Genomic DNA, 12,589 nt, shown 5'->3' on the forward strand with positions numbered 1-12,589 from the left:
TTTGTTCCGTCTCAGATCCGGGATGACAACAAGCGCCTGCACCCGTGTTTGCTGGATTTCCACAGCCTTCCTGAGCCGGAGCGCAATTATAACCTGCAGATGTCAGGAGAGACCCTGAAGTGAGTTGTGGTGGGGAAACCCCTATGAGATAACTGGAAAGGAAGCCTTTATCTCCTGAGCCATGGCCTCATCTAGCCCAGATGTCTTGATTATGGGGCGTGTTAGAGATTGCATGGGCGTTTAGACAGAGGTCGCTTAGCAGTGATGGCAGAAGAGTTTGGAAAGGCAGAATGAAACTGAGAAAGACACAGCCAATAGAATGTCCCCGCGAATTGTAGCAGCATCCGTCAGGGCTAAGCGTAAGGGGAGCTGCAGAAGTAGTTTGTCGACTCACTAGATAAGAATTTAGTTTTTCAACACAGTGTAGATTCTGTGAATTGTCCTGGGGGCTTGAAGCCCTTTGCAGCGTATTTGCTACCCTAGTGGGAAGAGGGATGTGACTTAGCTCCCCGCCCCCCAGTTTTTAAAATCTGATCTCTTCGCTTTGTAGGACCTTGCTCGCCTTGGGCTGCCACGTAGGGATGGCAGACGAGAAAGCTGAAGAGAACCTCAAGAAAACAAAGCTTCCTAAAACGTAACTGGTTGGGCTCCGGTTTGCTGAGTGTGCAGAGGCTGATTTTGCCTGCAGTGTCCTAAATGTCAGGCCTGACCAGTGTCCTCCAGATGCAGGGATGTAGAAGTGAGAGATGGGTTCCTTCACCCAGGGGAAGCCTGCACAGCCCTGGTTAGGTGATACAGCTGAAACAGAAAAGTGGGCTTATTCAGTTCTTGCTCCACTGAGCAGGGTCCACGTTTTGATTTCTCTGGAGGGACAAAGGAACTGAGGAAAGGAGGAGGGGACCCGGTCCCCAGTGCAGTCTGGGGGGCTGCCAACAGAGTTTACAGTCTTGATTTTAAACCAGGGCAAGGCCTTGTGTCTTTTGGGGTCACATTCTGGCAGACCTGATCTATCAGAATCCAGAACCCAGGACTGGTGTTGGTTAGAACCCAAAGCAAAGAAACCACCCTGTTTTTCCTCCCCGCTGCTCTTTCTCACAAGTGAGTTACTGGAGAGGGGGAGAGCACTCTGCCATTGAACTGATGGCTTGCAGGAGATCTTTAAAATTAAGTCATAGCCTTCTCTGTCCTAAAGTCCTGCTGTGGCTTCCTGCTTTGCAGGTACATGATGTCCAATGGCTACAAACCAGCACCATTAGACCTCAACCACATCAAGCTCACTCCAGCCCAGAATACATTGGTGGACAAGCTGGCTGAGAACGGGCACAATGTCTGGGCAAGGGATCGGGTCCAGCAGGGCTGGACGTACAGTGTTGTGCAGGTGGGGGATCCCAGAGGGAGGGAGGAAGGGAGGGAGGGACCGTGGGGTCCCATGGACCAATGGCTAGAAGCCACAACCTGGCAGGGGAGAGGAGCAGAGGAAGGTGTGGCATGTGATGAGGGACCACAAAGGTGGCATCTGGTGGCGTGCCACAAACGGAAGCGTGAGCCAAGACTCCAGGTCATCCCTTCCGCTCCTACCAGCTTTCTAGTAAGATGCATGTTGCTTTGTGGTATGTTTCGATAAACTGTTTTTTGTTCATATTCACATGTGCTTCTTCCTGTGCTGCGTCCCTTCCAGGACATCAAAAACAAACGTAACCCCCGCCTGGTGCCCTACAACCTACTAGATGAGCGGACCAAGAAAACAAACCGGGACAGCTTGCGGGAAGCGGTGCGGACACTCCTCGGCTATGGATACAACATTGAACCGCCAGATCAGGAAACCAGTGAGTGCCTCCCACCCTTCTGCCTCTGGTTTTCTGCCCCCTTCGCTGGAAATGCCCAGAGACCAGCACGATCAGCCAGAGAGTCACCTGTTGGCCAAAAACCTTGTCGGAGACCTGGCTCTGGGCATCCTGCTTCCAAAGTTTAGCGGGTTGGCACCTGGGGGAAGGGTAGATCTTTCTCATCCTGGCCTTCTAGAAAACTTTCCAGCAAAAAGACCTACTCTCTTTTTGATGGAAAGTTTTAAGTGCCTGGGGCCTTGATGAAGTGAGATGCAATTGCTGGTACAGTTCTATTTTAGAGAAATCTTCGAGAGTTATAATGGTGGGTTTTAGTACTTCATATATTAGCTTTGTGGGGTGAACTGTTGAAACGGAAAGAGGAAGGGTAGCACCATTCCAAATAATTTTAATAAAAACGACGGTGCGGTTCTTCCTATTTCAGCACGGAGAGTTGAGTTTGTAGCTTTGTGTGCTTTTTCCCATATTAAGAAGCACATTATTTGTACCTGGAAGTCCCACACTGGCAAAGGAAGAATTGTCAGCCAGCTTTTCCCCCAAATGCTATCGTTCTTTGTGCAGGGCCTTCCTGCATATAGAAACCTAGCGCATTAAAAGGAAGGGAAAAGGCCACGCAAATATTTCATATAAGTGGGTGGCAAAATAGGGGGGAATGTTCAGATCCGGCATGGGATTCATTTGAGTGTGTCCTTTGTATGTCGCTCAAAGGGGACAAGCAGAATTTGTCAGCTGTCCAATACTATGAACAGATTGCCTTGCTCCTCCACCCACCCTTCTTCCTGGCCTCTGTGCAGGTCTAGAACTGACCAAAGGCCGGTCAGAAAAAGTCCGCATTTTCCGGGCCGAGCAGTTCTACGCGGTGAAGTCGGGCAAGTGGTACTTTGAATTTGAGGCCGTCACTACTGGCGAGATGCGTGTGGGCTGGGCCCGCCCGAACGTGCGACCCGACGTGGAGCTGGGAGCAGACGACCGCTCCTACGTCTTCAACGGACACCGGGTGAGTCTGGGCTGCGTCCTTCTCTGAATCCTGGGCCAGCCCTTGGCTGTTGTTCCTGTTCGGTTCCCGGAAGCGTCCCTTCTTTTCTCTTCGTCCGGCAGGGTCAGCGTTGGCACATAGGGAGTGAGCCTTTTGGCCGCCCCTGGCAACCGGGAGACGTGGTTGGCTGCATGATTGACCTGACCGACAACCACATCATGTTCACACTTAATGGGGAGATGTTGATCAGTGACTCCGGGTCGGAGCTGGCCTTCAAGGAAATAGAGACTGGAGATGGTAAGCAGAGCGCTCCTGGGTCTCGGCTCCTGGTTCGTTCGGAGGTTGAGGCTGAGCCTGAGCTTGAGGTCCAGCTCTTCTTAATAGCTGGATGTTGTGATGTGCCTAGTAGGGGCAGGTTGAAGATACCCGCACAGGGCTGCTTTCTCCCATCCATTAGGAGAGTTTCATTCAGGTGTCGCTCAGAGCATCTTTTTCCAAATCATAAGGACTAGAAGTTTGATTGACAACAGCAGAAGAAACCCCAGACTCTTAAATACTGTGCTCAGTAGCAAGTTCTGAATGCGTTTCCTCCTGGGCCTGGAATTATGGAGTAGCTACAACAAGTTCTTTTTCAAAATAGTTAAGGGGACTGGACGGGGTAAAACAGAAAGCAGAGGGAACCCCAGTGGCCCGGCTTCAGTTTTCCCTCCCTGTCGTTTCCAGGCTTCATCCCAGTGTGCAGCTTGGGCCTGTCCCAGGTGGGACGCCTCAACCTGGGCCAGGATGTCAGCAGCCTTCGCTATTTCACCATCTGTGGCCTGCAGGAGGGTTACGAGCCCTTCGCCATCAACACCAAGCGGGACGTCACCATGTGGTTCAGCAAAAGCCTGCCCCAGTTCTCCCCGGTGCCAACCGAGCACCCTCATTACGAGGTGAGAGCAGGAGACTTGGAGGGGGCCACCTGCAGCTCCTGTGCAAAGTGCTTTGGGACCCCTGTCTGGGAGCCAGCAGTGGCAGCCGAGGGCGTTCTGAAAGGGGAAGGATTTACAAGCAAAACGTCTTTGGGTCGGCCTGGTGAGGAGAAAGGAGTGCCGTTTTGAACGAGGGGGAACTCGAAGGGATTTTGAAGCCAGCGAAGAAGATTGGTGGGTGCCTTCTGAGGGAGCGAAATGAGCCAGGGGGTGGCCTGCGCATGGGGAAAACGCGGCAATGGAAAACGATCACAGCGTTACAGAGCGGGGGAGCCAGAGGCACTGATGGTGTCATCTGCGCGAGTCTGTAGTGGGGCAGGTCTGTGGTTGAACTCATGACTGAGATGAGATGAGAGATTGTGCATGGGAGAGCGGAAGCGTGGTTATCTGGGGCATTGGTTCTGAAAGCTCGTATGAGTATCCCTCTGATGCCACCTCCATAACGACATGACCTATCAGAAGATTCGTCAGGCTGGGCAAGTGAAGCTTATCCACTTGCCTTCCTACAAGGAGCATTTGTTAAGTTTGGTAAGTTCTGGAGGACTCTGGTGAGGGTTCTCCATAATACACTTTTAAAAGCAGTAAGGGAAGGTTAGGATGAGCATGGGAAGACGCTCGTCCACTGCTACTCTAGCCCTGTGCTTTTGTCCTCCACTGGCAGGTGTCACGGATCGACGGCACTGTGGACAACCCACCGTGTCTAAAGCTGACGCACCGAACATTCGGCTCCCAGAACGCCCTCGTGGAGCTCCTCTTCTTGCGTCTCAGCATGCCCGTGGAGTTCCATGAGAAGTTCAGGGTCCCGGCTGGTACCACTCCGCTCACCCACGCGCTCACCATCCCTGAAGATGAGGTCAAGGACGTCGACCTGGATTCTGAGTACGAGCAGCTGAAGAAAACGGCCAGCCGCAAGGAGGCCGAGGAAGCTGAGAAGGAGAAGCAAGGCCATGGTGCCCCCGCCCCACACAAGGAGCCCCCCAAAGAGGCCCCCAAAGCAGAGAACGAGAAGGATACCTCCAATGAGAAAAGCAAGGCCAAAAGAGGGTGAGTGTCAGGAGCACTGAGGGCGAGCAGGAGGGGGCCCCTATCCGGGGGGGAAAGCGCATGCGTAGTAGAGAGAATTTGAGGTGTCCTTCGAAGGGACCTCCCGGTCTCCCGGTTTCTAGCCTGGCGCCTTAGCCACTGCACCAAGCTGGCTCTCCTGGTCTTTGCCTCTTCCTTAATTTACCCCAAGGCTTGCTTTATGTAGATTTTAATGCAGCTCTTAATGCATTAGAAGAACTCTCCACCCACCCTGGCTGTCATGAGCGCTGAGGGCGAGCAGGAGGGGGCCCCTATCCAGGGGGGAAAGCGCATGCGTAGCACTGAGGGGTTGAGCAGCCGTTCAGAGAGACCCAGATCAGACCCACCTTGACTTTTGGGGTGTATCTGTCTGGGTTTTTCCCACGCTTCTTCGGTTTGTTAGGATTCTGTTAATGTAGCAGTAATAAACACTAGAGACCTACTCCTCGTCTCGGCGTGGTTCCTGGCTGTCAGGACAGTAAGAAATCTATGGAGAGCTTGCCAAGAGTTCAGGAAGTGCCCTAGTGCTGATATTATCGGGTTCGAAAGGAATAATGAAAAAGACCTTTAGATACAAGAGTGGGAGTGGAGCGTTCTTGGTGTGGAAGGCCGTCAACACGATCAGACGTGTATTGATTCTGAACTAACTCTCACTCTGAGCAGAGCTCATTTCCAAGAAGTGTGTCTGGAGGAAATCAGGCACGACATCTTGACTGAGGGTTCAGCTGTCCTTTCTGACCTCCTCCCTCCCTCCTTCCCATGCATCTTCCCCAGATTCTTGTTCAAAGCCAAGAAAGCCACCACCCTCATCAGTCCTCCCCCTGTAGTCCCCACCGTACCTCGACTTGAAGAGGAAGTAGTTCCCGATGACCGGGATGATCCTGAGATCATCATGAACACCACAACGGTACCAGGAACTTGGATATCTAGGGACTTACTGTAGTTTTGCCTGCCCCTGCCCAACATCGTCCAGGTTTGTTTGGAGTGCACTTCCGGTATTCCAGAACGGAAGTGCTGGATGGGGTGAGATTAGCACATTCTTTTCCATGAGTTATTCACAGAATACTTTTGCTTGACTGTTGGCAATGTTTGAATTAGAGACTGCGTGTCCCATGCCATGCTAATTTTTGCCACCTGCACCTTTCTCTTTCCAACCCGACAGTATTATTACTCCGTCCGGATATTTGCAGGCCAAGAGCCCACTTCTGTGTGGGTCGGCTGGGTGACGCCCGACTATCACCAGCACGACATGAACTTTGACCTCACGAAGGTGCGCAACGTCACTGTCACCATGGGCGACGACAAGGGCAACATCCACGACAGGTGAGAATTACCCAGACCTGCCGTGCATTATGGATCAGTTGCAAGCAATTTCTGAGGGTCACGTTGAGCTTGAATGGCGGCAGGTAGCCGTAGAGTGAGGATCTGGCCTGATCTGGGGATCTTTGAGTCTCCCTGTGCCGAGTGAGCAAAGGGTGAAATGATCTTCTGATGTGGAAACAAGGGGGTGCGCTACCCAGCAGGACCTGGGGGAAGGAGGGGCATCACGTCAAACCTTGTGGATCTCCAGTCCAGGGGCTTGTAGTATCTCAAGAAAAGCCAAGTTGGGCAGGTCACCTCCTCTGTCTTTCATTTCAACAGCATCAAGAGAAGCAATTGCTACATGGTGTGGGGAGGGGACTTTGTCAGCAACACCCAGCAGACCCGAGTTAGCACGGTGGACCTGGTGATCGGCTGCCTTGTTGACCTGGCGACAGGGCTCATGACTTTCACAGCCAATGGGAAAGAAGTCAACACTTTCTTCCAGGTGAGCTGATTCAGGGCATGTTCCCCGGGAGACTTGATGGGAGTGGGGGTGCTGAAATTTACTAGGGAGATGTTTGGACAGTTGGGTAAGAAATTAAGGAAGTGTTTAGAAGAGATAAGGAGATTGCAGAGAAGTTGGATGAGCGGGGCCCTTGATGGTTCTCTTCTGGACCGCAGAAGACACAGATGTCAGGTCCTCAGTGTGAGATTTTTAGAAAGGGACTCCAGGACAGATGCTGTAGGGTTTGCTGATAAACTGCAAATAATATCATCATCATCCAATCCAGATGATATTCAGCTGAATATTTTTAAAAATATGGAAAATCAGCACTGGAGGACTGGAAAGAGCCAATTTTATAGCTTTAAAAAAAAATCATACTGGCTTGGTGTTCTGTCAATATGTCTTGACTTCAGGCTGTAGAAAGTGGCTGTATCTCCTTACTTGAGAGCTGTATTCGTTGGACTTAATGGGATTTACTTCTTAGTAGATCTGTGTAATAAAATGCTACCCTATCTCAGTGTCCTAACAAAAAGTTGCCATCTTTATCCTTTGATATTTACATTTGCTAGAGCTCTTTCCTAGTAAAAGTTGCAATGAAACCTTGTTTTCTTTTCTTTTGACGTCCGTTCTCCCACAACCGGTCCATCTCAGGTGGAGCCGAACACAAAACTGTTTCCCGCTGTGGTCGTTTTCCCAACAAACCAGAATGTAATCCAATTTGAACTTGGCAAACTGAAGGTAAGGGTTAAGCCAGTTTTGCATTAAGTCCAGAATCCCCAAAGCTGGCTGGGGAATTCTGGGAGTTGAAGTCCACACAGCTTAGAGTTGCCAAGGTTGAGGAACCCTGCATTAGAACAAAGAGAAAACTGGTCCTGCAGCTCCTGGAATAATGAAGGACTTCCTCAGGGGTGGGGTGGGTGGGAAATATTATTTAAAAATTGGTTAATAAACAACTTTCTTTTGCCTCGCCAACTCCTTGCTGGACAGAACATTATGCCCATCTCGGCTGCCATGTTCCGCAGTGAGCGGAAGAACCCGGAACCCCAGTCCCCACCTCGCCTTGGCATCCAGGTGCTGGCACCAATGACCTGGAGCCGTATGCCCAATGAGTTTCTATGGGTGGACGTTGCTCGCTTTAGTGACCGGCACGGCTGGATGGTTGAATGCCTGGAACCAAACATAATGATGGCTCTCCACATCCCAGAGGAAAATCGGTGAGTCTCTAGCAACCCCCCGTTGCACCTCAAAGAGACAGGCTGAAGCCTCCAAGTTCCAGGGTGATGTTCTGGTATTTCCCAACCTGGCCTTGGTGGTGGATTCTGGGAGTTGAAATCTGCGGGACACCAGGTAAAGGAAGACTGTTGGCTGAGTTTATGGTTTTGTCACTCGGGGAGTGAGAGCCACTGTAATGATATTTAAAAATGACCAGAAATGCCTTCGTTCTCTGAAGATTTTAATTTTTAGGCTTTCACCTCCTTGCTTAATTTAGCAAAGAGAGGAAGCATCTACAGGTAGTCCTCAACCTACGACTGTTCGTTTAACGACGGCCCGAAGTTACGACGGCCTCGGAGTGGGTGCTTTACAGCCTGTAAAGCACTTCTGAGCATCGCAAAACGTCACACCCCCACCCATGTTCACATGATCACATTTCAGGTGCTTGGCAACCAGCTCGCATTTACTACCGGTTGCAGCGTCCCACGGTCACGTGATCACATTTTGTGACTTTTTTTGCTGTTTTCCTGCAAAAAGCACCCATTGGGGAAGCTGGATTCGCTGAACAACCTGTGATTCGCTTAACGACCACCGTAAAAATGGTCATGCAATCAGGTCCGGTCACATGGTGACTCGATTTACGACCACAAGGACTTATACCGGTCCCAGTTGTGACCGTAAGTCAAGGACTACCTGTACCGATCGTTGCTGTTGAACATTGAGAGGCAGAAAATCTTAGCAAGTTAGCAAACTGTTCCGCTTCCTCCTACAGTGCTGCGCTTGGAGTTTCCACTCCCTCTTTAACTCGCGGTCTTTTCCCCGCCCCCCTTTCAGATGCATAGACGTTCTGGAACTGTCGGAGCGTCAGGACCTGTTGACGTTTCATTCCCACACCCTGAAGCTGTACTGTGCGGTGTGCGCCTTGGGCAACAACCGGGTGGCCCATGCCCTGTGCAGCCACGTGGATGAGTCCCAGCTGCTTTACACCATCGAGAGCAACCACCTGCCGGGCTTGCTGCGCGGCGGCTACTACGACCTCCTCATCAGCATGCACCTGGAATCGGCCAAGCGCTCCCGCCTCATGATGAACAGCGAGTTCATCGTCCCTATGACGGACGAGACCAAGAGCATCACGCTGTTCCCGGAGGGGCCCAAGAAGCCTGGGATGCCTGGGGTGGGCATGAGCACCTGCCTGCGTCCCCCGCTCCACTTCGCAGACACCTGCTTCGTCAGCACCAGCTCCGAGCTCTACCAGCTGAGTCCTTCCATCCCCTTGGACGCGCTGAAGGTGAAGGCCATCAACATGCTGACAGAGGCTGTCCAGGATGGGGGGCAACACACCCGTGACCCTGTCGGGGGCAGCGTGGAGTTCCAGTTTGTGCCCGTTCTCAAGTTGGTCTGCACCCTCCTCATCATGGGTGTGTTTGAGGATGAGGATGTGCGCCATATCCTCAAAATGATTGACCCCAATGTCTTCGGAGAATCCAAGGAGGAGGAGGAGGAGGAATTGCCTGTGGGTGCTGAGGAGGCAGCAGGGGAAGTAGAAGAGCAGGTCTACGTGGAGGAGGAGGAAGAGGAGGAGGAGGAGGAGGAGGCTGGAGGGGAGCAGAAGGAAGAAGCTGAGGAAGGCGAAAAGCAGGAGCTGAAAGCCATTGAGGCTGGAGAAGCTGAACCCAAAGAGGATGAGGAAGGGCTGGAAGAGGGGCTGCTGCAAATGAAGCTTCCCGAGTCAGTCAAGCTGCAGGTAATAGAAGGGCTTTGAGACTGCTCTTTTGTCTGTCAGTTCCCCCAGCTGCACCCTTCAAGTATCTTGTGCAGAAGAAAACCACAACCCATCTCTATCATCTCAAAGGGTAAGACGTGGACTATTGGATTTAAGCTGCAAGAAGACAATTTAGGAAAAAGTTCCTAGCAAAAATGCCGTTTTAGTGTGAATCCAGGTCTGGGGGAGGTAATACCCTCTCCTCCACTAACTCTGCCCAGGCAGAGGCTGAACCCATCCTTTGGGAATGCCTGTTTGAATGTCTGTGCTGAGTAGAACTTTGTGATGAACTTAATCCCTCTGTGGTCCCTTCCAGCTCTAGGACTGTGTGCTCCTGGACTAGCAACTTTGGATCCCCTTCCTTAGACTATTAGGGCAGGGTCGGCTCCCTGACGCTCCCTGGTCATCATCACACCTTGTATATCCCATATCTTTGGGCATCCTGCCTCCCTTCATTCACATGGGGTGAATGGAGCAGGTTTTGAGGAAAGGGGCCAGGAGAAACGGACATCGGCCAGATGTTGTGTCCTGAGCAGAAGTGCTTCTGGATGAGGCTGTCCTTGCAAGCACCCTGCCTTGTTCACAGGGCTTTATAGGAGGCCCGTCTCCTTGAAACTCTTCGCTGTCCCATTTTATTTTAAAAATAAAAAACAAAGGAAGAACAAACAGAATAGCTGCAGAATTTGTTAAGAGTGATACAGCTGGGTGCCCCTCTCGATGCATCCCTGGATCATCTCCCATGCCCACCCCACTTTGTATTTCCCACTGCAACACCTGTATACAGGTAGTCCTTGCTTAATGACCACAATTGGGACCAGAATTTTGGTTGCTAAGCAAAGCGGTCATTAAGTGAATCTGACCCAATTTCACTGCCTTTTTGCAGCGGTTGTTAAGTGAATTGCTGTGGATGTTAAGCGAGTCACGTGGTTGTTAAGCGAATCATGTGGTTCCCCACTGAAGTTTGCTTGCCAGAAGCTGGCTGGGAAGGTCAAAAATGGTGATCATGTGGCCACAGGATGCTGTGATGGTCATAAATGTGAACCGGTTGCCAAGTGCCCAAATCATGATCACATGACCATGGGGACACTGCAATGGTCGTAAGTGTGAGAACCGGTCATAAGTCATTTTTTCCAATAACGTTGTAGGTCTGAACCATCATTAAATGAATGGTTGTTAACTGTGACGACTGGGGAAGGCAACGGCAAACCACCCCACTCTATAGTCTGCCAAGAAAATGTTGCGAAAGGGGCGTCCCCCCAAAGGGGCAGACAGGCCTCGGTGCGGGCACAGGGGACCTTCCACCTTCACCCCCTGTAGCCAGAAGCCTTCTTTAATCCTCCTTAGTCCCTTCCATCCAGCCCTGGCAGCTGCCTTCTCTCTGCCCAATCCCTTCCGTCCTCCTCCCCACAGATGTGCAACCTGCTGCAGTTCTTCTGGGACCGCGAGCTGCAGCACCGTGTGGAGGCCATCATTGCTTTTTCGGAGCGCTACATGGACCGGCTGCAGACCAACCAACGGCAGCGCTACTCCACCCTGATGCAGGCCATCTCCATGTCCGCTGCGGAGACGGCCAGGCGCACCCGTGAATTCCGCTCCCCCCCCCAGGAGCAGGTACGGGGCGGGGGCTGTTGGGGACAGGGAGGAGCCAAAGCAGAATGGGGTGCACTGCAGCTCAGTGGCAGACCGTGTGCTTTGCACGCCCGCAGTGCCTTGGGATTAGTGCTTCGGAACTCTGGGAAGGGCTGGCCACCTGCTGTCAGACATCCAGGACAGATTGATAACTTGCCTATAAATGAGGCTGGGGAATTCCAGCTTAAGTTTCGGCTTAGGTTTAGGCTTAGGCAGCAGACTATGTAGGAAGCAGACTACTTTTTATTGAATTAAAACCCTCCTACAAAGTCAACCAGACCATTGCTAAAAGTCAATAGCCAGGCTCATAAAAGTTATGTAAAAGAAACTCATACACCACAGACCTCCCACCCCCACCCCCACCCCCACTTAGGTTTAGGTTTAGGCTTAGGCTTAGGCTTAGGCTAGTTTTAGTTTTAGTTAGTTTTAGTTTTTTTTAGTTTTTTTTAGTTTTTTTTAGTTTTCTTAGTTTATAGGCTGCCCAACTCCCATATGACTCTGGGCAGCTTACCTCTAGGAACCAAAAATATGTAAAAACTCATAAAAGATGTAACAGACCAGAAGAGCAAAATAAAGCAAAACAAAGCAAGCAGGTCCCCCCAAAGAACCCCAAAAGGCAGCTCCGCAATCACCCTGTCCCATGGCCTTGCAGTTTCCAAGATTCTGTATTTACTCCCAGGCCAGCATTTAAAAAATCTCGCTGAAATTTGTACAGCTCCTGCTTCCTTGATCTTGCTAGGAGGGGACCTTCAACAGGCATTCCCTGTTCCCCAGACCGGGTGGGGAGAATTTGCCTGGGATAGACTGTCTCCAAGAGAACCAGGCCCTGAGCCACGTAGAGCTTTATAAGGGATAAAGAGCGCTTCAGATCTGAACTTGGAAGCAAACCCATAATAGTCCACGCAACCCTCCTGTGGTGGCGGGACTCAGTGGCAGTGCCCCAGCTGCTGTGTCTTGCCCCAGCTGAGGTTTCAGGTGTCTCCGAGGGCAGCTCCACGTGCCTGGCACTATACTGGGGATGTAGATTTGCATCTTCGAAACCGGGCTGGTCTCTTCCCAACAGATCAACATGCTGCTGCAGTTTAAGAATGGTGCCGATCTTGAGGACTGCCCGGTACCTGAAGACATCCGAGATGAACTGCAGGAATTCCACACTGACCTGCTAACCCACTGCGGTAAGACGCACTTTGCGAAGACACGCCCTGAGAGCCAACAGGCAGCTATCAGCTCCAAGAAGGGAAGGATGTGGCAGAATTCTGGGCAGGACCACTTCAGACTGGGGGGAAAGAGGGAATTAGCCCCTCCAGAAAAGTGTGTCCCTGTAAT

At 51.5% G+C, this 12,589-nt stretch overlaps 1 protein-coding gene across 8 annotated transcripts in view; it reads left to right on the forward strand.

Annotated features, from left to right (window-relative positions):
• RYR1 (ryanodine receptor 1) overlaps positions 1-12,589 on the forward strand; it is a 124,656-nt gene that overhangs the window by 45,054 nt on the left and 67,013 nt on the right. For all 8 annotated transcript variants that reach the window (XM_063311940.1, XM_063311932.1, XM_063311935.1 and 5 more), the window contains exons 23-38: positions 16-119; positions 551-634; positions 1,219-1,378; positions 1,679-1,826; positions 2,639-2,841; positions 2,943-3,117; positions 3,544-3,752; positions 4,453-4,835; positions 5,628-5,760; positions 6,016-6,176; positions 6,495-6,660; positions 7,312-7,398; positions 7,648-7,874; positions 8,707-9,616; positions 11,045-11,245; positions 12,327-12,438. In XM_063311940.1, coding sequence (XP_063168010.1) covers positions 16-119; positions 551-634; positions 1,219-1,378; positions 1,679-1,826; positions 2,639-2,841; positions 2,943-3,117; positions 3,544-3,752; positions 4,453-4,835; positions 5,628-5,760; positions 6,016-6,176; positions 6,495-6,660; positions 7,312-7,398; positions 7,648-7,874; positions 8,707-9,616; positions 11,045-11,245; positions 12,327-12,438 — 3,463 coding nt within the window. The remainder of the gene's footprint in view (positions 1-15; positions 120-550; positions 635-1,218; positions 1,379-1,678; positions 1,827-2,638; positions 2,842-2,942; positions 3,118-3,543; positions 3,753-4,452; positions 4,836-5,627; positions 5,761-6,015; positions 6,177-6,494; positions 6,661-7,311; positions 7,399-7,647; positions 7,875-8,706; positions 9,617-11,044; positions 11,246-12,326; positions 12,439-12,589) is intronic.

Source organism: Candoia aspera, chromosome 10 (genome assembly GCF_035149785.1).
Source record: "Candoia aspera isolate rCanAsp1 chromosome 10, rCanAsp1.hap2, whole genome shotgun sequence".
NCBI lineage: Eukaryota > Metazoa > Chordata > Lepidosauria > Squamata > Boidae > Candoia > Candoia aspera.